The sequence below is a fragment of the Daldinia vernicosa genome (genome assembly GCF_022497035.1).
Source record: "Daldinia vernicosa strain CBS 139.73 unplaced genomic scaffold F5Y00scaffold_2, whole genome shotgun sequence".
Taxonomy (NCBI): domain Eukaryota; kingdom Fungi; phylum Ascomycota; class Sordariomycetes; order Xylariales; family Hypoxylaceae; genus Daldinia; species Daldinia vernicosa.
The window spans coordinates 1,227,272-1,251,348 of record NW_025953918.1 but is presented as its reverse complement, the minus strand read 5'-3'; the positions used below and the strand labels follow the sequence as shown (position 1 = coordinate 1,251,348).

The 24,077-nt window shown below is 47.3% G+C and overlaps 6 protein-coding genes across 6 annotated transcripts; 4 read left to right on the top strand and 2 right to left on the bottom strand.

The window, feature by feature from the left end:
* Positions 1–906: 906 nt before the first annotated feature.
* Positions 907–2,753, top strand: F5Y00DRAFT_250632 (uncharacterized protein; the record flags this gene model as incomplete). Its single annotated transcript, XM_048009751.1, has 4 exons — positions 907–1,204; positions 1,262–1,295; positions 1,362–1,435; positions 1,495–2,753. The coding sequence occupies 4 exons, from the start codon at positions 907–909 to the stop codon at positions 2,751–2,753; spliced, it is 1,665 nt and encodes a 554-aa protein (XP_047869963.1).
* Positions 2,754–4,599: 1,846 nt separating this feature from the next.
* On the top strand, positions 4,600–6,779 carry F5Y00DRAFT_224342 (phosphate transporter). The gene is made up of 4 exons (XM_048005988.1): positions 4,600–4,752; positions 4,823–6,083; positions 6,135–6,373; positions 6,441–6,779. The coding sequence occupies exons 1-4, from the start codon at positions 4,680–4,682 to the stop codon at positions 6,632–6,634; spliced, it is 1,767 nt and encodes a 588-aa protein (XP_047869962.1). The 5' UTR covers positions 4,600–4,679; the 3' UTR covers positions 6,635–6,779.
* F5Y00DRAFT_224341 (uncharacterized protein) lies at positions 6,780–7,491 on the bottom strand. The gene has a single exon (XM_048005987.1). It carries the CDS (start codon positions 7,315–7,317, stop codon positions 6,889–6,891), a length of 429 nt encoding a protein of 142 aa, XP_047869961.1. The 5' UTR covers positions 7,318–7,491; the 3' UTR covers positions 6,780–6,888.
* Positions 7,492–7,598: 107 nt separating this feature from the next.
* On the top strand, positions 7,599–11,315 carry F5Y00DRAFT_224340 (uncharacterized protein). Its single transcript, XM_048005986.1, has 3 exons — positions 7,599–10,643; positions 10,708–11,009; positions 11,061–11,315. Exons 1-3 carry the CDS (start codon positions 8,333–8,335, stop codon positions 11,280–11,282), a joined length of 2,835 nt encoding a protein of 944 aa, XP_047869960.1. The 5' UTR covers positions 7,599–8,332; the 3' UTR covers positions 11,283–11,315.
* A 933-nt stretch (positions 11,316–12,248) lies between these two features.
* Positions 12,249–13,113, top strand: F5Y00DRAFT_65101 (uncharacterized protein). The gene has a single exon (XM_048013960.1). The coding sequence runs from the start codon at positions 12,383–12,385 to the stop codon at positions 12,944–12,946; it is 564 nt and encodes a 187-aa protein (XP_047869959.1). The 5' UTR covers positions 12,249–12,382; the 3' UTR covers positions 12,947–13,113.
* A 1,154-nt stretch (positions 13,114–14,267) lies between these two features.
* F5Y00DRAFT_65090 (uncharacterized protein) lies at positions 14,268–17,031 on the bottom strand. The gene is made up of 4 exons (XM_048013959.1): positions 16,095–17,031; positions 15,465–16,029; positions 14,588–15,403; positions 14,268–14,529 (listed from the first exon to the last, which is right to left on the bottom strand). Exons 1-4 carry the CDS (start codon positions 16,479–16,481, stop codon positions 14,489–14,491), a joined length of 1,809 nt encoding a protein of 602 aa, XP_047869958.1. The 5' UTR covers positions 16,482–17,031; the 3' UTR covers positions 14,268–14,488.
* Between the last annotated feature and the right edge of the window lie 7,046 nt (positions 17,032–24,077).

The following is a 24,077-nucleotide window of genomic DNA, read 5'->3' as shown; positions in this document are numbered from 1 at the left end:
GCTATTGTATTGTAAGAATTTGAAAGGTAGTAAACACGGGCTCTTGACTTTGCAACCGATTGTGTGAATAGGATGGTAACTTTTTAAGAATCTGGATTCAGGTTTGAAAGATATTATACAGCGATCTTTCTTCGCGGTGAAAGCTAACAAGTGGCAAATCTAGATGACTTACGACTCGATATAGAACAAGAAAGCATCCTCGGGGGCCATCTCGGCTCCCACAAGAAAATTTGCCTGTGTTGTGCACGTTTCAGTCACCAAGATTCAAGTCTTGCAAGGGACGCATACCTGCCTATCAGCTTTGCGGCACTTCATATGGTATGATTTCGTATCCAGCTCTTGGATACCATCTGCTGCTTTCCTGTTGTACTCACATCACTCTTCCAGAGAAATTCTGCGGGTATATACAGGTTCGCATATACCACTGGAGAAGACGTACAACCGCAACCTTGCTCCCACACGAGACTCATTATCGTCCGGTACGGGAAGATGCAGAACTTGTATGACACGCACTGTCTTATTATTGCAAGGAATCTAGATACACTCTACTCCAAATCGTATTCTCAGCGCAACGGCGTCCTGTTGTGCGAAGCGTCATCACATTGCGCCATGGATTACAATAGCCGGAGGCTGATAATGCAATTAATATGTGCGCACATGGCAGATATTATATTGCAGGCGCCACAACGGTAAGCAGCATCTTGCTAGCATAGAAGATTCCATCTGACTTTAAGATGCCTCGTCAAATAATTTAACACACTCCACCCTCGTTTAGTCTTCCTCCACCACCACTAAATAATACTAATTCTCTATTGGATCTCCTAATTATGCCTCTCGCTCTTTGTCGTTGTTTGACTTGCTCGTGTGGGTAAATACCTGTGATAGAAGAGATCCTGATCGATTATCATGGACTTCCATCGGAGAACCGACTTTAACCAGTTCGGCGTCGGTGGGAGGGGGAATCATCGTGATAAGTATAAAGGCAACGACCCAAATCCAGCCGACATCGGTCTTCAAAACCCGAAAGCCTGCATAGCCGCTTGCTTCAAGCAGTTCGTTGATGGATTATATGAAGGCCCTCACGAGAATCTTGAATATGTATGCAATCAGCTCTCACACGTTCGGCCCAATACGGAGCTCTGGAAATTGTATTGTTGCGATTCAACATTCTGTGGTGTTTGGACGAGTGAAAAGGGGCAGAGTCGTTAGTTATCCCCCATGTAAAGGAATACTACGATCTTCGACTGACCCAATCCACCAGCTAATGTTGACTTGATCATTAATAAATGTCAGAAGTAGGTTGAGCAAGATTGACTATCTAACCATAACTACCTAGCCTATATGATCATTAACTCATGTAGTATTGGTAATTACCTGATATACGATCCAGGGCCACCTCTGCCTAACAAATTCAACTGTAACTCAGCTGTAACTAGTGAGTCTCTCTTTAACCCCATCTACTATCCTCTCTAATTGGATCTACGGGGCTTGGAGAGCCTGGTCTTCGAACAATACTCCCAAGTAGTGGCCTGTCATCCATCATAACTACAATATCTAGCTCGTCGTCTATAGCGGCGGCAGAGACTTCGTTAAGTTCAGAACTCAACTCGACTACATCGAGTATTGGTACGGTGCCAAGCATATCGACAGGCCTTACGGAAGGGAGTAAGGCCGCGATAGGCATCTGTTCAAGCCTGGCGATAATAGCGATTGTCTTTCTCGGAGGATTCCTGGTGAGCCGACATCGACATCGTCCCCAAAGCTTCTCGGACAACACCCCGAATGCGCCTCGTCTTGGCCGTTCACCTTCTGAGACACAGAGTGGCTCGCCTACACCCTTGATTACACCTCCACCTTCAGCATCATCAAAGGGTCCGCCATTGACACCCCCGGCGCGCCTCAGCGACCGTAGGTTCCTCCCATCGCTTCTCAAGCAAGGCGATACGCGAAACCCCTCATCGGTCTTCGATGTAGATGAAAGGGCAACCGTACCCACTACTCTTAATGCGAGCACTGAAAAGAAAACTACACTGCCGCGCAAGGGCCATATGATCCCGAATGCCGTTACTGAACCTCCTATCTCTCTATCGCCTCCAACAACAATACACTTCGCGCCTCATTTCCTGCGCGACAGTAACAGCTCGTACAGTAGCGGCCCTGTAGGAACCTCGTATCCTACAGGGCCTAACAAAGATAGCTCAGTGCATTCTGGTATAACAAATCCACCTGGATTTAATTCACATTCGCCGCCACTACCCTACTCTCCTACTCGCCCTCTAAGGCCACATGATGAACCCATAGAGATTCCTCATCTGGTCGCCCCTGCTGGGCCACCACCAAGCCGCGCGCTACCAGCGCCACCCCCGTACCACCCAACATCGCCGACGTTCTCCGTGTCGCCCATGTCATCTCCAGGCTCGCCTATGCTGCCCCCTCTCAAATCACCGAGCTCTGCGAGAGATAAGAGTCATGTCTCCGATGATATCGAACAGGGAGAAGAAAACAAGAGACAACTAGACGTTTCCACGATTGGTATCGCTTTGCCGGCATCTTCACAGGACGTTGATGACTTGACACACCCACATGTATACGATACACCGGAAAGCCAGGGTAGCCAGGAGGGTAGGAAAAGGGGACATCGTGGCAACGGAAAGTTAAGGGATAGTAATATTGGCAAATATAAAACGGAGGAAAATGAATCAACGGTGTCGCTGCAGGAGTTGAGTCCGGGGAAGTTAGGAAGCAGATCCTGATTGCACGAGACGGGCCAGGTAAGGGGCTAGGGAGAAATATTAGTTATATTTAAGAATATCATTCGATTATCAAAAAAGGGTCTGTTGTGATCTAGCAGTTGCCGTTAAGAAGCCTACTTCCGATGATCTCTGCAGAGAGCAACCAAGAATTGAAGGGAGTGACTCAAAATTTTCCTGGAGCTCCAAGTTATGTTTCCCTAACCTGTGACTATAAGGGCATTGGGTATGATCGCGTATTGTACCTAGCAGTCATAGCTCGTCGAAGAATACCAACAAATTTGGATATTTTATAATTTCACCGTGAAGTCGACATAGTTCCTAGATAAGAATGGTAGAACGATATTTATTATTTAACTGTTTAAGCAGGGGAGCGACCTTTTAACAATATCAGAATTTCACCTTCATTACTCACGTGCTACACGCACGTGTATAGATGCCTATGGATGGGAGGCAATTGATCGAATTGTTCATAACTTGCATGTACTGTTACATCAGATCATAGTCAACCAACCCTCTGGGTCCTCCACGCATGAGAAAGTATTCAAAATACGTAATTCATAAAACTACCTACCTAACCTACCTGGGAACGTAATGCGTGTAAGATGTTCTACCCCTGTGTTATATAATAATACCTAATCTTTAAAACGATCCGTCCTGTCCTATATTAGCCTCTCGACCGCCCACGTGGGATCAATAAGAAGTGCTATAGGGTCAGTATAAGCTCAGGTGCACAAGTCTAGGCATGCTGCCAAGTCGTAGCTAGCGGCTCCGCCAAGAGCCTCAAAGTAACGACTCTTTGCCCTTGATCAAGTATAAAGAGCTGCCAAGGCCCCAGCCAAGTAGAAAGCCATTCTTGGCCAGGTTTGACTACTCGATCTCCAAGACCACGCCATATTGCTTTGATTACTAGTTCTGACACTATAAACCGAAAATTCGAAGGAAGTCTGCAGCAGTCGATGTTGGTCTGTTGGCAATCACTGTTTAATAGACTCGCGGAGGACTATACCGATCGATATTAGGGGTTAACCTCGAGCCCGTTTATCAAAATGTATGAAAGACAAGAATTCATGCTCAATATTCCTAGAGTAAGTTGTAATCTAATAATACTTAGGGGTAAACAGGTTTAATGAAGATATCACAGTCCTTGGCTGTCTTGATAAAATGGATCGACGCAACTCTAGAGGGACTGCATAACAGTCCCTCACACATGATAGTAATTCGTCTTGGGCCTTATAAAGTTATAACCTTAGTCTAGGGCTCATTAAGAATAGAGTCCTTGACGTACGAGTGTACTCACATACCAGCGGAAATTCAAGGGTTTGAACAAATACGATAGAAAAAGTCAACTGGATGGTAAGTATTAATATTGGAGATTCTTGCCTGTTCTTTTTTCATCATCGTTCGGTCAAATTCTTATAGCGAGTCTCGGCAAACGCTAAAATTCGCCCACACGTGGTGAGATATTCAGAAGGCCAAGAGCCAAGCGCGCGGGAGACACCTAAAAGAACTGACCGAAAATTTTCAGCCCACTCCCTTCCTCAACTCCGTCGGTCGCGATATACGGTCCACGATCAAATTAGTGACCTCCCTAGCTGTACCCATCCTTGAAAACCACGTTGCATGCATGCGGCTTCGCATTGGCCTACACGCCGTTCTGAACATTTATGGAGGTTTACTGGCTCAATGGGTGGCACTTCCATCATATATGCCTTTCGAATGATGTACCTACTAGCCCTATTATGGTTTTGATCATGGCCCCGATTAGCTCGGTGGCGGCCAAGAACGATTGTAGCGGAAATAATAGTATATAATATATAATATGTTCCCCCCTCTCTAGAGTTACAGCCCGTAACCCCCTCAGCAGCTTCAGCTCTACGGAGCCTTACTTGTCCTACTCGTGACATTCCCTTTATATTACCAGGCAAGATGGTGTTAGTTGAATATGACTATCTCTTTGCCATAGGCTTAATCTTTGCCTTTCTCGATGCTTGGAATATCGGTATGCCTCTTACCACACCAGTTCTCAAATGCACCCTTAAGTACCGATACTGACCTTACTCTTACTACAGGAGCCAACGATGTTGCCAACTCGTGGGCGACTTCGGTCGCTTCCCGCTCGTTAACCCTTTTCCAGGCCATGATAGGAGCCAGTATCATGGAATTCGCAGGAGCTCTCGGTGTTGGAGCCCGTGTCGCTGATACTATTCGAACCAAAATCGTCAGCCCTACCTTATATAATGACACGCCGGAAGTGCTCCTACTCGGGATGGTCTGTGCCGTTATCGCTTCCGCTGTCTGGCTTACTTTGGCCACCAGGATAGGTCTCCCCGTGTCCACTACGCACTCCATCATGGGAGGCGTCATCGGGATGGGAGTCGCATCTGTGGGAGCCCGCAATGTCACATGGGTCGCACCAGCTGGTACTGTGGGCACGGAGATAATCAATACTGGTGTGGTCTCAGTCTTCCTTGCCTGGATCATTGCTCCCGGTCTTTCGGCAATCTTCGCTTCTATCATATTTCTCATCACTAAATACGGAGTCATGCTGCGCAAGGATCCCGTCATGAAGGCTTTTGCCCTAGTCCCCGTTTATTTTGGGTTTACTGCGTCGCTTTTAGTTATGCTTCTGCTGTGGAAGGGCGGTGGGTATACCATTAACTTGAACGATAATGAACTTGCTGCTGTCATTGTCTGTAGCGGTATTGGATGGGCTGGTATTATTGCGATATTCCTTATGCCATGGTTATGGCGCGTGGTCGTCAAAGAGGATTGGGAACTTCGATGGTACCACATTCCCCTTGGTCTTCTTCTTTTGAGGCGAGGTGAAGTCCCACCGCCCCCATCGAATTTTCAGGGTGCTATCCGCAACTTTTACGAGGGCCATCTCACGAAGGAAGAGCTTGAAGCCAAACGCGCGGCTGCTCTAGCTCGAAACGACGTCGAGGCAGCTGGCTCCAAAGAGACCGCCAATGAAGCCAACATTGGAGATGCTATCGTCAAGAAGTCTTCAAAACACTCCGACTCGGGCTCAGCCTCGGAGGAGCTTGCCAACGTCCCGGAGAAGAAGTCGCTAGTCGGTCCTAAGCCCGAAGGACTCTCTTGGTATTCCGGCCCGATGCTGTATTGGTATCTTAAGAAAGGGTTATTCAACGGTGTTGATCAAGATATCGTCAACATGCAGAGGAAGAAGGACGTATTGTCTGGGGATCTCGAGGAACAACACGCCCGGGCAGCACACTACGACAACAAGGCCGAGTTCATGTATTCGTTCCTACAGATTATGACTGCTTGTACAGCTTCCTTTACGCATGGTGCCAATGACGTTTCGAAGTAAGTCTACCGCCCCTTTTCCATCGTAGACATATTACTTACACACAATAGTGCTATCGGACCCTTTACAACAATCTATCAGATCTGGCAACAAGGAGAGGTGCCTAAGAACCCTGAAGTGCCCCTTTGGATTCTAGCTTTCGGCGGTGTCGCCATTGTCCTTGGCCTCTGGACTTATGGATATCACATCATGGCTAACCTTGGCAATCGGCTGACGTTGAACTCGCCCTCTCGAGGTTTCTCTATGGAACTGGGGAGCGCCGTTACCATTATCCTCGCTACTCGGCTTAGTGAGTGAACACCCGCTTAGACCTCTACCCATTTGAATAGACTCTCTAACCTTGTACAAAATTTTAGAACTCCCGGTATCGACTACGCAGTGCATCACGGGCGCCATCGTCGGCGTTGGTCTCTGTAATGGCGACTGGCGGGCGCTTAACTGGCGAATGATCGGTTGGATCTACGGAGGCTGGATCTTGACTTTGCCCTGCGCAGGTATCATCTCTGGGTGCCTTATGGGGTTCGTTCTGAATGCACCCCACTGGCGCTGAGGATCTCAGTGCTGAATAGAAGTACCTATGAAGACAACTTCGCACAAGAGCATTACAACTACCTGAAGGCCTACGAATTTATTTCAGGGGTAATGAGTAATGAGGTATTTTCATTAGTACCGATATGTAATATATAGCCTAGTAATATACCCTTTCATCTTAATTCTCGCTTTAGTATGTCCGATGACTTTGTACTTCTCTACCTAGTACATGTGATTAACACGATTTCCGTCAAACGTGGCTGCTTATGACTATCAAAACCAATGGGGTTTTGTTATTAGAATCCACAAGTGGCCTAAGCAGAAGGGCATCAGCTCCGCGAGCCATGAACGTAATCCTTTTGGCGAGAAACCCAGAACGTCAGTGTTGTCCCCGAACCAAAGTTGTGACGTGAGTACTGTCACCAAAGTAGCATCCCTCGCGAATACGGTCCAATAAACTATCCTTCTGCTCGCCGCGGCCTTTGGTGTTCTCGCGGATGCGAGCAGCATAGATATCCCTAGCGTAAAAGTCTGGGTGCCTAGGAGTCGGCTTAATAGTAGAGCTGAGGGCGGAATGGGCGCTGCTACTGCGATAGACAATGGGGTTTGGGGTGAGATTATAAACATCAAACCCCCTGCGAGCTTCATGATGCCTTCAACTAAGATCAATGATCTCAATGGTGATGCGGTATGTGTTGACATCGTGCTTTGAGTAGAGGATGTCTCTAGTTTATAATATTGGCTTGTGAAACTCTCACGTATCTTCTAAGCTCTCTATATGGTGTTATGGTGGATCATAGATATTTATAACGCCTAAGAAAGAGCTGAATATGACTTTGGCAATCAATGAAATTCAACTACAGGACAGAATTCAGCCCTACGCTTTGGCGTTCGGTAAGGTAATACCGGCTTATGACTAATTCCGAACTGAGTCTAGAGCGCAAATTGTTCTATGCCAAGAATCTCACGATCATCAAACACCACTCAATTCGATATCCTTTCTAAATATTCTCACGTTATCTCAGACCCAACTGATAGTCAGGCAATGCGACTTGTTTTAAGTTAGCACACATCTTACGCCGATTCAGGGTTACATATCGTGATAATGGCGTCCACTACTAGTGCGCAGTGACTGCTCTTTATCAAATATCCTATTGGTCCGGGATGGTCGTATTCGTTCGAATAGAGATCTCCATGAATATACCGGTCTAAGGTTTCGAAATGAATAAATACTCTGACTAAGACGCACCTTGTCGTGGCATCCAAAACCATGCGCCATTCGACTAATTTGCTGATCGACGGGACGCTATGTGAACTAAATTTACTTTCTCAGGTCCCATACCAGGTTTGCTACCTAGGTTACTTTGCAGACATGGGAGCTGATGACAATGTCATCATGACATGGCACTATCTGGGCTTTAAGTGGGAGAGCTGAAAGTTGCCAAGGCTGTTCAGCCCCTTGGATAGGCGAGGATTACGATAGATGGCCTAAGAACCATGCCCGGTACCGTAGAAGTGCAGCAGTAGCGTCGTGATGGCTTCGCTCCGCCACGAATCGAACGGGAAGATATTAGACAAGCATGTCCTCCTACAACATAATGGGAACGAGACTTTTTTCTTTCTTTTGGACTGACGGCATCCTCTTAAGGACATAATAACACATCTGTCCGGCAATGATTCGGGGGCGCTCGAGGGATCACTAAATAAAGACGGCGTCATGTCGCACATCACCACGGCGCCACGCACGGAGAGGGTAGCGTTCGATGCCCTACCTCGATTGCATACACGGAATGTGAGCTCGGGAAGTTTTGATGGAATGTACGAGTACGATGATAACTCGACTCAACGGCATGAACGACGATACGATAGTGAAGATCCCTCATATGAAAGAAGACATTATGATGGTTCGATAGGTTCAAGTAGTGAGGAAGAGGGTCTTCCCAAGTATGGCAGTGATCGGTCGTGGTCTAGGAGGGGGACAGACTATACTCAGGTTCCAACTGGCTACAAGCCTGATATGATAACTTATAGCGAGACTACTCTGGACGTTGCGCCGGAAATAGATCGAGAGCGTCCCAACTACAAACCGTCTGCGCTTAGATGGCCGTTCTTAACTGGTTTACTACTTGTAGTATCAACCCTCGTCGGGCTGATAGTTTGGGCTTTACATGTCCTCCCTGTTCTCAACAATGATCTCAACGTCTTAACCGAGGGAATTCGCAGAAGAGAAGTTCAGGAGCTGTCGTCTTATACGGTCGTTCGGATCGCCTTTACAGATGCCAGGCCTATTCTCGTACATACTCCTTTAGGCGGCCGTGCCGAAAATGCCTCTGACCCTACGTCTTCACCTACGTCCGAGCAAACATCGCCGACAGCAGTCGCAACACCTGCTGGAGACGATTTTGGACACGTCGGCGATCAGACTATAACTGAACCAGTGGGACCAACGACAACACCGCCACCGGCTCAGGACACTACTAAGCCTAAGGCCGACACTACGTCACATATTTCTACAGCCTACTCCAAGCCGGAGGAAGACTTCGGCCATGTCGGTGGGCCCGTCACTATCTCGGAGGAGGCGCTTACGTCGCTGTACGTACCTGGGACAAGTAATTACGGCGATATAGGCTCGAAGATAGTGACAGAAACTATACCAGAATCAAACTACGGCGATGTTGGATCGACATCAATATATGAGTCCGTGGCGTCCACAAACCACGGCGGCATCGGCATGATTACTATCTCGGAGACGGTACCGCAGACACCAACCTTCATAACGCCGATTGTTACCGTTGCGACGAACTCAGAGGGTGTAACCACGACTTCAACGAGCATCCCGGAACCCATCTCAACACCCCAAACGACCACTCTTACCAACTCCCAAGGCCAACCTACAGCCACACAAGAAACCAGCGTGCTCGTCACGCCCTCCGTCATAAGCCAGATGGATTCGACCGGGAAGCCCACCGCAACAGAAACATTATACCCGATAATTCCTCCTCCATCGGACAATAGCGAGGGCAACAACGGTAACATTGTAACTAAGGTCTACCATATTAACCACGTGCAGTACTTCATTGGCAGTTTCCTACCTACGCTCCTGGCCATCGCCCTAGCGATCCCTGTCCGCATCCTCGACGTCAACGCGAAGATCCTGCAACCATGGCACGAGCTGGCGCATGACCGCGGAGCTTCCGGTCGGGAATCGCTATGCCTGAATACATCAGGTTTACAGTCTATCGCCGCAAGTCTACGCTCGCTAGTCGGTGGTCAGGCTCTCGTGTTCCTAACGACCATACTTGTGCTCGCCTCTGCGCTACTAATCCCTATCTCCGCCGAAGCTGTCAAGTTTGACTTGCGCGGTATCGGGTGCGTTGCAGGCAGCGGAAATGCTAGCAACTGCGCATATGTGCTCAGCGTGTTCGATCAGGCAGCCAAGGCTACGGCTGCACTATTAGCGTTGATGGGCCTCGCGACCTTGATGTTGATCCTAGTATTAGCACGGTGGCGCTCTGGAATCAGCACAAACCCTTGGAGTATCTGTGGAACGGCATCGCTGTCGCTAAACCCGGATGTGCGACTTCTGTTCACGAGCTTACCTGCCGGTATCGACGCGGGCAAGATGCCTAAGGGTCTCCTCGAGTCTGTTCTAGAGGATCGGTGGTTCAAATTGGGGTACTTCTGCGGTGCGAACGGGACGGTCGAGTACGGAGTGATGCTATGCGAAAATGCGTATAGTAATAAGTACGCTCTGGGTCAAATAGGGGGTGAAGAAAAAGAGCCGCAAGATCATCACGCGGCCCCAACGAAACCGAAGCATCACTTGCCCTTTCTTATGTTAGGGTATATAGGTCGGGGATTGTTCTTATTTATTCTATGCGGGCTGCTGGGTCTAATATTATACTATAACAACACTGGTGGAGATACAGCGTTCGAGAGGTTTATGGATAGCGAGTCGTTTGGAGTACGGTTTTTGTTTACCGCTGTCGGTGTTATTATCAGTTTCTTCTGGGCATCGTTCTTTAGTAGTAAGTTTTCCCTTTCTTCTTTCATAACCCTAAAATTAGAACCCAAAGCTAACGGCATATGAAGGCATCGCTATTCTAAGCCCCTATCAGCTCTTGGCCAGTTCACCCCAACACGCCCGGCGATCAATCCTACTCGCGCCACCAACCAATGCATTCTCAGGACTCCTATCCTCAGTACGGCGACGCCACGGTTTCCTCGCCGTTGTTGCGTTAACTTCCATCCTATCCGAGTTCCTAACTATCTTCCTTAGCAATATTCCTTACCGGGTCACACAGACCTTCCTCCTACACCAGGTCTGTACGTGGTCTGCTGTTGGTATTCTCTGTATCATGGTGCTTGTCGTACTTGCTTCCTTCTTTATTACAGTATGTCGTCCCTAATTCTCTACGCGTATAACCGATTACTGACTCTTGCAGTGGCCGCATATGCCTGTCGACCCCAGTACTATTGCAGGAGCCATGTACTACGTATGTGATTCGTGGATGCTTGGCCGGTTTGAGGGCTTAAGTATATTGAAGCGTAAGGATAGAGATTGGCGCGTCAATGAGATGGGGCTAAAGTACGAGTTTGGTGAGATCAGGGGCTACTCTGGCACAGCACGAATCGGCGTGGATGCATCGTCGTCATCTGGAGTATAAGTTGGGCGTAATGAGCTGGAGTTAGTTAATCTACCTAATATATCTATATATACTCTGGTCCGATCGTCTGTCATGGCATAAGGCGCATGTGTTTTCCGTGATATCCCTATTGCTATTTTAGTCTTAGCTTTTAAGTATTAGGTAGGCAGGCTGGTATTTTAAGAATGCGGTCAATATATTCCGCCTCTCTTAAATCGGTTGTTTTACATTTACATATACGATGATATGGGGGCTGATTGAGACGTCTCGGAAGGATTTAAGCCTAGCAAGTGCCCGAGGTACAGAAACCTATTCTATCTGAATGGAGCATATCGACTAGAAAGATAAAATATGTCGGTGAGGTCATGCAGGCCGGTATGCAAGTCACACTTCTCACCCCAAAAAAGGAAAAGAAGAAAATGTCCTATTGAACCCGGCCCCCGGCCCCCGGGGACCAGAGGATTGGCTCGGCATGCAGCTGAACATGCTTCATATACTTTTCCCCCTATAGGAAGTGAAGGACACACAAACCTAACCCATGGGACTCGGATGCAAAAAGGCCCAAGCAAAAAGGATTCCTACTATTGGACCCCATTCCCACCGCTCCCGACCAACGGACGTCGACCGAATATGTGCCCGATACTATTTAGCCGCCGAGCATGAATTGAGCACCAAGGACCGTCATCGTCGGATCTCGTCTTTAATTGGACGACGCACAACATGCCCTCCAACCTTTTTATTCTCCGAACTTACATAGTATTGATTTGTGTGACGATCCCGTGCATCGATGCTAGCCAGGGGCCATGAGGCCAGCGACAAGGTGAGATGAGGAGGTGAAGGGGCCATATCGTCGCTCCTAAAGTGATCACGTTGGCATATTTCATATTATTTCGGCCGATCATCTTTCGGACTGACTTGACTGGTTATATAAGAGATATTTAACTATTAGTTAGGTACCTTGGTATGTAAGATTATGGATGAAAATTCCTATAGCATATATTACTTAAATATCCTCCCATCCTAATACTTAATATCGCCAATCTTATAATCAACCAATTTAAATTAATACACAGCACCGCCACGTAGTACAGTAATAGAATATTCCAATACATAAATTCAAGATGCGCCTTCAACAAATCCTCACCTCCCTCATCATGCCCGTCACAACCGTGAGCCTTCCGACAAGCCCAGCCAGCTCGCACATCAGCTCGCCTTCATCGCCAGCACCGCGCGGCGCTTCGCAAACCTGTGGGCTCTATAAATATGCCGAGGCCCCTATAAACCCACCGGCGTGCTGGGCGTGGTACGCACAAACCTCACAACCATCCGACTATTGCGGCGCCAGCACTTTCCAGTCCGTCGCCTCTGCCTCGTCACCATCGGCATCCTGGCTCGACTCGTGCGCCTCCCTACGTAACGCCCAGCTCACCTCACCAAGGGACTTTTTCCTGGCGGACTATGCTACCGACAAGTTCAATACGCTCCTCGTGTCGGGCGACTGCAGCTTCCAAGTCCAGCCTGCGACACCGCCGTCTAGTGACCAGGTCTATGTTGGTGGCACTGACGTTGCCGATGTCCTCCGGTCTGCCATAGCCACCAGTCAAAACATGGGTGGAAGTATTGGCATCGAGGGTAGTATGACCTGCTCGCCTGGTATCGTACGCTGGAGGATGGTACCTCTGTAAACAATTAACTAAACTCACCGACTAAGTGATGAAGACACCGTGGGCTTCATTTGGTCCACCCTAGCCAACCTCAAGTTCGAAAGTGTCAAAAAGAGCACTGGAGCTCGGTAGTTCTCAGTTTAGAATAATTTCTTCGCGGAGCGACGTTGACAAATTCAGCCTCAATCCATGCTTATTATCTTCAACACGAGCCCGCCGCGCTATCCAGTCACGAATAAGACTTCCAACATTGAAAGCGATCAAGTACTTTTGTATTGCAGCAAAGCGCCTATAGCGAGTGTTTCTCCACGTTCCGCCGACCTTCTCCCCTTATCCAAACCCTTACTATCCTGACTACCTCCTCAACAATGCTTCTTCACCGTTAATAGCTATAAATGAATAGTCGGGAAATAGTGAGTTGAATCTACGCCGAGCCGAGGTCGCGGTGATAAGTGGTTCAAGGAAAGCGAAAAACCTTAATACAGCATCGATCGTGTGGCGAGATAACCATATACAAATGCAAATAATTTTATCAGATCTTCTTCTGCTCCGTCTGTCTGCCCTCATTCTGTTCTGTCCTCCAGTGAAAACAAATCCTCGCTCAGCAGCGAAATTAATCTTGCTGTCTTCGTCTTCGTCGCTTCGTCCGTCATTTCCAATCGCTCCGAAGCTATGCCGGCCCTATCGCCAGGGACGCCCCGTAGATGCTCTTCAGAACAGTAAATTAGTTGGGGATCTCCCAGTCTAGTCGGCCAGCCAGCATCGCGTTGCCATCTAGTGATGTGCATATGCGTCATAACAGCGTAACCATCGTAAAGAGGTTCTCCAGGCTTGACAACCCCCTTCGGAAGCCGTCAAGACCTCAAGACACCTCGGAGGGTATAGGAGTTCGAGTCGTGATGCCGTTAATGGTCGCCCATAAATTGCTGTATGGTGTATCCAGAGATGGTTCATTTGTCGATCATCGTGAAGAGGGTATTGTAAAATGGAACGATGTGCTTCATTGTTCCCCTAGACTTTTTTTATTTCGGTTCCATGCAACGCTGCAACCTTTCACCATCGCAAACTCCATGATATGTATGTTGTTCTTTCCCAATCCAGGACGGCCGGAGAAAATCTGATGGAAGGTGAATAAAACAATATTCCAAAATCAAATCTCATATTACAAGATATTAGTTCAAAACAACGAGACGGAAAAGAAATTCAAAACGCAATAATGCAAGTCCAACCGTTAACCGAGGTGTAAAAATCGTGCTGCGACGGGTTGAAGCATAGCGTCAAATCGATGAAGGGAATATGTCTATGTCATAAGTCGTCTCTCGTTGTGTTATGCTTGTGACGGAGATCCAACGCTCATAGGGAAGGCGTATTGGACAGATGATAGGGTTTGAAAGCGAGGACTTTTTTTTCTTAGCTTTCCAGAAGGTAGTGATGGGAAACTCGGCATTATCATCGCACCGGTAAATAAATGACTGAGCGAAGAGTGCGGGGGCCATACAATTGATGGGTCACTGCTGTTCCGTACCGCAGCCAGCTTCTCGCATTAAGTAGTAATAAGCTGGATCAATGGTAACGCGCAGTACTGCGACCTGCATCTGATGAATCTGTACACAGCCTTAGTTAGTAATGGATGGCCCAAGAGCGCCGAACGTAAATACTAACCGCTACCCCTCTGCATGTGTCCACGACTTCGTCCGCCAAAACCTTGACCAGCTTCTCCCCATTCTGGGCCGCGTGGTTGCCTGTCAGGGGCGTTACGGTTTGCCTGACCATTAGCTCCCGGTCTTTGGCTTCCAATGGCCCCTGGAGTTTCCCTAGCGCGCATGTGAGAGCCGTTCGAATCGAAACCTAGGTTCATAGAACTCATATTTCCCGCCAACAAAGCGTCGGTACTCGATGTAGCATTTTGACCTGATGTCGGGGTTAAATTGGGCGGCGTGGTCAGCGAGTTTTGGGAAAAATCACCATAACGGGCCCCGAGGCCATTTCCAAGGCCAGCATAGCTTGAACCAGAAGGCGCAGGGCTCGGGCTGTGCGTGCGTAAGTCTGCGAAGCTCTTAGCCGCCCTGAGGTTGTTCGGTATTCCATTGTCTGGGCTGCCTGGTAGTTCCAGCGTAGGACCTTGCCTACCCAGCGCATGATAAGCACTGGAGCCTATGCGAGATTCTGTAAAATCATATGTAGCGGCGCGGCTTAACCCGCGTCGGTGGTCCTCCCAGGATACATTAGGTAATTGGCTCTGGGCGTGAGCAGGAGGAGAATTCTGCGGCCGCTTCATGATTTGGATCTGCCTTCGATCGGCTTCCCCGACGGACCTGTGCTCCAAACCCATGTTATGGGCGAGAATATGTATCTGTCGGCGCTGTTCGGGGGCAACATCAGGAGAGAAGATATGAACTTCACGAGTTGGATCATTCTTAAATAGGGTCAACTGTGTATAAAACTCGAGAGTTGCAGGATCGTTCAAATCGACGTCGCCTACAAATACAGAATTTAGTAATGACACCTTAGATACCTAAGAAGCGCGTGGAAAACTTACGTAGAGGCGAATTACTTGGCTGCTTGTTGACGCTGACACCAAGAGCCTGCAGAGCGCTCTGCTGATGCATAGGAAGCGGCGCTCGATGCTGTTCTTCGAGCTGGCCTCGTTTCTCACGCTTCTCTCGATCAATCCTGTCACGCTCATCCTGCGGTAGCATCTTCTTGTATTCGACGCGCAACTTGCGACCCATAACTTCCAAACCATTCATCTTTTGAATTACAATAGCAGTATCATCAGCTGTCGAGAAGTTGGCGAAGGCTAGCCCTCTGAATACACCTTTGTCGAAATGATAATTAAAAGCATATGGCTGAGGGAGATTCATAGAAGCCATGAGGCCTTGGAGGATCTCCTTTCGGCACTGGAACTGGATATTCTTAATCACGATAGCCGTAGGAATAAGTTGCTCGGAATCGGACGCGCCGGGTGTAGCCATCATTCCTCGAGAATCCGCGGCGGCGCCGGCCATATTTGACAGGTCATGTTCATTTCCATTCATCGACATACTTGGATCGTATAGCTGAGGCATCGAATGAACGCCCAATCCGGATTGATCAGTCCATGTCTGAAAGGGAATCTTCGATTAGCAAAGTCCCGGTCATTGTTAATGTGCGCGAAAGGGGCACTCACCGTAGGTAAAGCAGCTCGGCGATTTACAGCTCTCACCGCTAACCGACCGTTGCCATTCATGGGGCCGTTCATGGTGGCTACTCCGCCATTATAGCCCCACGTCTGGCTATTCTCCAACATGTAACCGGATTGCATTGCGCTTGGTGCAACGCGATCAAATCTCGATAGAGGTTCATAGGTCGCGCCGCCGAGGCGGTCATCGTGTCCGTATATCGAACCAGATGTCATTTGCTGGCCAAGAGATTCGAGAGGTCTTTGACCAGATCGGTTACCCCCTAGGCCCGAGGGTAGGCCAACAGTAGCATAACCTTGTCTTGTCGACCCAGGCGACCTATTTGCCGTCGTGGAATAATCGTAATACATATCGTGTTGCTGTTGTTGATTCATAATTGCCACAATAGTGTTGAGGGCTGGTGCAGCTGCTGTGGGGAGCCAGCAGGCTGCAGCTCCCTTTATACACGTATATAAACGGGCGGAAACGCCTAGTTGAGTAATGTATCAGAGCACAGGGCCTCTGCTTTTAGTCTCCGAGGAAAGGATGAGCACAAGACAAAGCGCCGTCGTGGGAACCGTACTCCTTTGCAGAGACGAGGGTTACTCGTGCGTAAAAATCGACAGGAAGGTAAATAGAGTCGGTCGAAGGAGCAGCGACAAGTTATGGCTGGTTGGCTGAAAAGTTAGGCAGGATTGGCTGTGCAGTAGAAATGCAAGAAGCCGAAACGAAGATTAGGTCGGGTAGTATGCCGTCACGCAGCTCAAATACCGAATAGTTGACTCCTGAGCACCAGGTCGCCAAATCTCCCTATATATGATAGGTCCTAAACCTCTCTAGAAAGGGGACTCAGGCCTGTCCTGAAGTTGATGCGGTGGAGAAAAAAATTGGCCTGCAGCAAAGGCAGGTTGAAAAAAAGGCGGCGAAGAATTGCGGGCTTGACCGCAGGGACCCCCCAACCTAGGTAAGTTAGGATTTTCTTTTCCTTGACTTTAATTTTTAATTTTTACTTTCTTCCTAGGCCACCAGATAAACCAAGGGCTAACCTGGGATTTCAGAAGACGACAGCAGTACCCTCCAAAAGCTCTACTCGTCCTGACCGCAAAGTTTCGCCGTAAAAGTATAACAAGCAATAATTTATGGCCAGATAAGTAAGTTTATAGCGATCAGGTAGCAGATAGAAATAGTAGCAGTGTTTGCACGCGACGCGCGAAGAGTTTAGGTCCAATAAACCGACTTTCCAAGTTGGCTATTTAGGGGGGTAGTAAAAAAGTAAGCAAGGGTATGAGGATACGTAAGGCGTGATGGATCAACCGGGGAACCTCTCGGGTCCAGGGGGGACAGCTAGAGGCCTCGGCGGAAGGAGTAAGTAGCGATAAGATTGGATAGCTGACCGAAGTAGAACTGAAGCCGGTGCCTATCAAGTTGAGACGGAAAGATGTTGTAATGATAGTTGGTCGAAGGGCGGAAGAAAGCTAGGTATCAGCTTTGGAATTGCCCACAAGTAACAAGTAGGTAACCAGTGTAATCGGTTTTGGGGTTGCTCTTAAGTGGCTGTTGAAATCTGGGTGTAGCTGAATGAGATACAAGCAAGACAAAGACTGAGAGACCAATCAGAGCCCGAGTAGAGAGTGAGGAGGTACCACCCGGAGGAGGCCGCGGGATAGATGATGGCGAAAGGAGAAGGGAAAAGAGAAGGGGAATGGATTATGGCAATACGCCTTAGAAGGCAGCGAGGATCATCGGATAGATAATATGATAAGTTATTAGGTAGTATTGTAGAATTTCGAGAAGACGAAAAATATGTCCAGCTAGATTTTTTTCTTCCAGAGCAAGGCATGGAAACTTGGCACTCGAGAAGATCCCAGGGGCGATGGGGGGCTAATGGGTAGAAGGTGGATCGCGGATGGTTGATGGGAAAAAAACAATGCCAGAAAACCCCAAAAGGAAATTTATTGGCTTAGCGGTGATAAGGAGTATGTACCGTGCTTGCGCTTCATGCTATCAATTTGCGCTGCCAGCTTAGGGGGGCTCAAAGGGGAAAAGTCTCACTAGCCAAGTTACGAAGTACGAGGTACGTGAACATGCGTATATAAAATTAAATAAATTATATACTGTGCTCGGAGCTCAAATTGGCCTATTCCTCGGAACGCTTAGGCCATCCTCACACCCCCTAAGTCTACCATTTCCCACAGTGCAGCGCAAGCTCGCGATATACTGTATATTAGCATCACTTACATTAAATGCGGTGCACTAATCCGGACACTAGCACACTATGTACAATGAGGTATCTACCTTAGGTACACATAAAGTAGCCCTAGTGTAAAGTGGCAGGCATAAAAATGTGTCTACCTCCTTGTACGAGGCACGGGGCAACAGGATCGGCTCCCTCATCAACAACCATCGTCATCATCAACAACATCGAGTCCGAATAGAGCATCGAATATTTGATACGATTATATCCAATCTAGGCATAATAGCGTCTAAAATAACAAATCTATACACATGTTGCATATCCAACAGACCTTTCTATATTGTTGTTACTCGTTACCAGTAACCAGTAGTCAAACTCGCCGCCGGGTCCGAGACAGATACCTGCCTCACTTAAACCTACCTACACAGTATCACCAGCATTGTTCCCCTAGCCCACCTAAGCTATGTACATATGTGGCCCCGTACACATTTTATCTACACTAGTGTAGCTTACCTAGGTATTATCAGACTGGTTTATTACAAAGTCCACACAAACCATCTGAGAAGGCCCTGCTCCTAGACGCATTGGTCATCTCGAGTGTTACATCCTTGAGCGGTTCCTTTACAGCGGGTCTTATCACGGGACAAGGCTACCGAGCGAGACACAAATTTAAGATACAAATTAGAAGCCTCGTGAACATTCGCATCACACCCTCTTTATCAACCGCTCCGCTTTTCGACACAGCGTCAAGTGACCTTTTCATCTTGCTCTCTCAGCAGATATATAGCATATAGAACACATATACATAGACGCGGCAGCCATCTATTAACTATATTAATGACGGTGGTTTGGTCGTATTTGCATAGTTTGCCGGAGGTTTGTGGAGTTCTACTACGAGTAGTTGGGCTCTACGGCCGCCATATTAGTCAAAGGCATGAAACATGCATGCGTGCGTGGCGTCAAGATTATACAGATCCCCCAAAACGGCGGCTGCATAGGGACAAAAGACGACACCAATAATAATCTCTTTTCCCTCCAAGGAGTAAGATATTGAGATTCGCGAGAAAATATTTTTTACACGAGACCCAACCACAGGCCTTCCTCCCATCCAGCCCTTTCGACCCCCGCCCCAAAGGTATAAAATCCTACTTATCCTACTTATTATCTACTTAGGTACGGATCCGTATATTCGATTCATTTCCTAAAATCTTAGTCGGGTTCTATCCTACGAGAATAATTCCAGAAGCGCCAACCGGATCAGATTAACGTTACAGCCCAAATTTTGACATATTAAACCCCCGGCAGGTGTTGAATATACTCCCTTATGACCCTGTATCTTGGTGATGGAATGTGCCTGATGCACTCATTTCATGTAGATCACAAGCACTGCATCGCATGGCCGCTGATCAGAGATACGTACAGCCAGTACCTAACACGCGAGGCGCAACATGCAGCGATGTCACCATTCACGAGTTCTCTTAATACGCAATCCCACCATGGCAGCTTCTCCCCGCGCGTTAACGAAATGAGACATCATTTCGAACTAATCTTATGCGGACAGCAATGCCCAATCTTACCTATCGAGCCGCAAAGCATCCATCCTACTTGCTCAAATAGAGGAGTCTCTATTCTGCTTCGTATGTATGTATAAGACTTAGAACAAGCGAATGAATGTCCCTATCGTCTTGTTTCCATGGTATTGGCATCCTTCGATATCCACGGTAGGTATTCCTCGGCCTATCAACTCTCCAGCCTGCCGGCTCGTCTGTGCGTTCACGTACCCAGTTCCCAGGGTTCGTTCTAAGATCAGATCGCAAAATGGCCCCAACCTCCCCGGTCGAACCCCTAAGAATTCGAAATGATCGTTCACTGTGGCAGTGTGCCCAGCAAATCAGAGACAGTTCTACGTCTATTTCGAGAAAATCGAAGCAACTCTCAATGGGACCTAGAATCTTGGCATATTCTGGAACTCATCTCCATCCATTACAACAATCCTCAATTACGTAGGTTTTCTCCTTTACCAGGTCTGCGTCATTTCTTTTCATACCTATCACAGCCTCTTTACTCCATAGGCTTTTTACCTAGTGTCACATCAATGACGTTCTAAATCCCTAACAGTCGTTGGTAAGTTAATTACGGCACGTCTTCCTCTGGTACGATTTCCCGGTTACTACGACTAGCCATAAAGGACTACCCATGCCGAGCCCCGACAGATCAATCAACTACTCCGCCCCAAAGTCCATTCGACCTACGGAAGACTAACAGGTAGTGGAAGTTGGGTCCGCAAAGTGAAGAAAGGGATTTATCCCAAGAACAGCAGAGAACGATTTGCCACGCCGATCCAAAACTTGAGTCAGGCCGGTTCCCATCGAGTTGGATGCAGCTCTAAGATATCGCTGCAGAAACGATAATAATTACCTAGCTAGCTTTCTTTACCGTCAACGTACGACAACCATGTTTTGTAGCTGTATGGATAACTAGCGACTTAAACGTCGTGCCGAAGCGCCGCCCCTGAATGTATCGATAAGTAGAACAACTTGAGTATCGACACCCAGGATGTTTAAGTATGTAATCAAGAGCAGATGCAGTTCTGTTACGCCCTGCTTGTCAATGCCGTAATACAATAGTACCAACAAGGATCACGCATAGTGTAGTCAAGATGATATCAAATTTGATAGTCCCGTTTCCTGGTCTCAGTGGGGGAAACACTAAGCTTTGTGTCTCGGGAGCTGACAACGCGAAAATAGCGTCGAGTCAGTCATCCAATCGGCAAGTTTCCATACTCTTCCTTTCCCCTCTCGTTTTCTTAAAGGATTCCCATGAACTTATTTCGACGTTCCAAACGATATCGTCACAGCAGGGAGAATTTCTAACTTGCCACGTTCTATACATAGATTGCTACAAAGGACTTCGTCTCGGACCAAGGTCTCCCGTAGGAGCGAGACACAAAGAATAAATACTTCTTCAGAAATTTCTTTGCCAAGGCAATAAATCATTCTTACTCATATCTTAGACCATCGGTTGTGTTCCGGGTTAGCGAATACTCCAACAAGGTGAGACCCCTTTTCATATGCTACCACGTATAGTACAAGATTAACACTCGCATCCCAAACCAATCTCGCGGAAAATGGGTTCCTCCATTAAAGCAAACTAAATATACCAACATATACCGTACCGCTGTCTGTCTCATGGCAACTCTTTTATACCATAGAGCTATTAGTTATCACATTACTTCATCGAAGTGCTACCCAACTGTCGCGAAGACTTAGCTGATTCTCCACTTCTACGTAAGGCATGTAGCAGCACTTAGACAAGCAGGTAAGGGCAAGAAGCATGGAAATGAGTACAGGCAGCCATAGTTTATTCGGACTAGTTAGTCTGCCATATTATTCGTCGGGTTTTTCCATAACCCCTGATCGAAATTAATGGGCGCAGAAAGCTATCAAAGCGGTCCTTCAGATTCGTCGTAGTTGATATAAACTCTCATATTAACTATCTTCATTGTAAAGTGTTAGGGCGATATAAGGAACTAAACTTTGAATCTGGGTATTAAGACAGCATAATTGATAATCTTGTTGAAACAAGGATGAGTAATAGACCTTGATACACATGGAATCTACTAATATTTAGGTAGTGCCCAGGTATTTTAGATGTCGAACAAGCTACAAAGTTAACACTATCTTTTGATTGTTCAATTCGATTTAACACCAGTACTTCCAACACTAGTTCGGTGTGTACAACGGCTTATGATTACCTTAGATATGTCTAGCCCTAGGACATTGGGACGTTTCCGAGTATAAGCACTCTATGGGAGTAGCTACATTATGACACTAGGGAATATTGCTAAGCTTCCTAGGGTTAGGTAGCACAGCCCACTGCTACATCTCACGGGTCGTACATTCTAGTAACCTACCTACCTGATGACAAACTCATTCCTCAAATTTAAAAAAAAAAATTGGTTACTCTAATCACTTCGCAACGAGCGAACAAACCTTCGGTAATACGTTAATAGGGACTATTGAGTTAGAGTTCACCAATTCGGGCTCTATCAAAAGCTCTAAGCTAAACTCTGGCAAACAGCATCTAATTAAATACAATCTGCAGTGGTAGACTAAGGTCCTAAAACATATTTAGAATCTAACTCATTCAAGTACCTAGGGAGAAGATAATATGTTTGTCCATCCTCCAACCTTCTTGAATGCGATGTCTCTAGCTGTCCTACATGATAAATCGGTGATGAATTCTCTCCGCGCATAGAGAGACCCAGCAGGATCTGAATAGGCATCTTGCATCCACAGCCGGTAGCACATTCAACATTAGCTTCAAGCATGATGCCTACTTCTCTATCTAATTGGCGAAGATTGTACAACTCCAAGTCGCCGTTAAATAAACAAAATCGTTAGTTCTTACCCAATCCTAAACTATGCACCAACCTAGCTAACTACATTCGCATGTTAAATTCTATTGGTTGCTTTAACAATTACTATAAACGAAGGTTAATAAGGACATAAGAACAAAACTATGCGATCCCAAAATTTACAACTTCCACTATAATATCAGGTGGCTTGCCTGATTCCGGAATCGTGGGGATCATTGGTGGGCCAATCTTATTTCATAAGGGGATGACAAGTTAGTTGGCTACACCAAACTACGAATCAAATATCCAATCCCACGAGTCCGATCATAGGTTACTTCCCTACTTCTACGGAAACTAGGCAGACTTTCTAACCTCTCTTTCAATTTTTACACGATCCACAGGTGAAGCACTGCAGCCATTAAAGACTATGTCTTATCAAACAATCCAGCCATCCTCCTCCTTACTAGATTTCACGATGACCCGAACCGACACGCTCCCGAATCCAGGGTTAGCCCATTGCTCTCCCGAATAGCTTGTTACGAAGTAGTGTCTGTAGCAGCAACTCCTTACCCTCGGCACTCTCTAGACACGTCCAAAAAAAGCCTATTGATTCGGTAATGAAGTCATGATTGAGCCTATGGGCGTATACGTCTGCGTTCTACACTTAGATAAAACTCCACTTGGCGTTTATAGAGTTGAATATAGTACCACCATCGGAGGATTCAGTCATACTAGCGAACAAGAAGTCAAACTTGCTGATGCGATGAGGCGTTGGTGAACTTAGGTCTAGGAACCCGGCTAGCCCTATGTCGTGCAGCTTGTTGTTCCTGTCCTGCACCGTACAGCGTGCCGCCCCGCAAGCTGGCCATGAGTGCGGGTGACGAATCATCCACCACGACTATGCTACCTAACGGCGTGTCGGCCTATGGGCACAACTTAACCTACTTGTTATTAAGGGTCGAACCCTTCTTATTTAAAAATACAGTCCAGGCGAGGCCGTTAGTGTCGTCAGGGGTGCTAGTGCTATCCGTGTTGACAGGCACAGCTCTCAAAGGAAAAAGAAAATAAAACTATTGCAACAGCAAGATTGTTCAAAAGCATCATGATGATAGACGTACGAAGAACCAAAGTGTAAGTCCTGTTGTGAGCGGTTCTTGAGTAATTTGCTGATACTGGATGCGAGACTAAACAATCGCGGATTATAATGTTGCTCGAACTATTAGGGGGCTTCATCCCCATCAGGATTTGTTTGCATTCATAGACGTTCCGTTCCTACCGCAACGGCCCCAATAGGAGTACTAAGGCTAGCTTTCTTCCGTCTAACCATAACGACGACGGCAGGATTGACCTTGTTACTTGGGATGAGGTAGCTATCAACAACGAAGCTAGTAAGACCACCTAAGCTACACACAAAGTGCATGGTGTACGGCTCCAGGGTAA

What these genes read in the sequence shown, in the direction of transcription:
- F5Y00DRAFT_224342 (XM_048005988.1), top strand. Translation starts at nt 4,680, where the DNA reads ATGGTGTTAGTTGAATATGACTATCTCTTTGCCATAGGCTTAATCTTT. An exon ending in TCTCGATGCTTGGAATATCG is followed by an intron (nt 4,753 to 4,822) that starts GTATGCCTCTTA and finishes CTCTTACTACAG; the next exon opens with GAGCCAACGATGTTGCCAAC. An exon ending in GGTGCCAATGACGTTTCGAA is followed by an intron (nt 6,084 to 6,134) that starts GTAAGTCTACCG and finishes TACACACAATAG; the next exon opens with TGCTATCGGACCCTTTACAA.
- F5Y00DRAFT_224341 (XM_048005987.1), bottom strand. Translation starts at nt 7,317, where the DNA reads ATGTCAACACATACCGCATCACCATTGAGATCATTGATCTTAGTTGAA.
- F5Y00DRAFT_224340 (XM_048005986.1), top strand. Translation starts at nt 8,333, where the DNA reads ATGTCGCACATCACCACGGCGCCACGCACGGAGAGGGTAGCGTTCGAT. An exon ending in CTGGGCATCGTTCTTTAGTA is followed by an intron (nt 10,644 to 10,707) that starts GTAAGTTTTCCC and finishes CGGCATATGAAG; the next exon opens with GCATCGCTATTCTAAGCCCC. An exon ending in TTGCTTCCTTCTTTATTACA is followed by an intron (nt 11,010 to 11,060) that starts GTATGTCGTCCC and finishes TGACTCTTGCAG; the next exon opens with TGGCCGCATATGCCTGTCGA.
- F5Y00DRAFT_65101 (XM_048013960.1), top strand. Translation starts at nt 12,383, where the DNA reads ATGCGCCTTCAACAAATCCTCACCTCCCTCATCATGCCCGTCACAACC.
- F5Y00DRAFT_65090 (XM_048013959.1), bottom strand. Translation starts at nt 16,481, where the DNA reads ATGAATCAACAACAGCAACACGATATGTATTACGATTATTCCACGACG. An exon ending in GCCGAGCTGCTTTACCTACG is followed by an intron (nt 16,030 to 16,094) that starts GTGAGTGCCCCT and finishes ATTCCCTTTCAG; the next exon opens with ACATGGACTGATCAATCCGG. An exon ending in ACACATGCAGAGGGGTAGCG is followed by an intron (nt 14,530 to 14,587) that starts GTTAGTATTTAC and finishes GGCTGTGTACAG; the next exon opens with ATTCATCAGATGCAGGTCGC.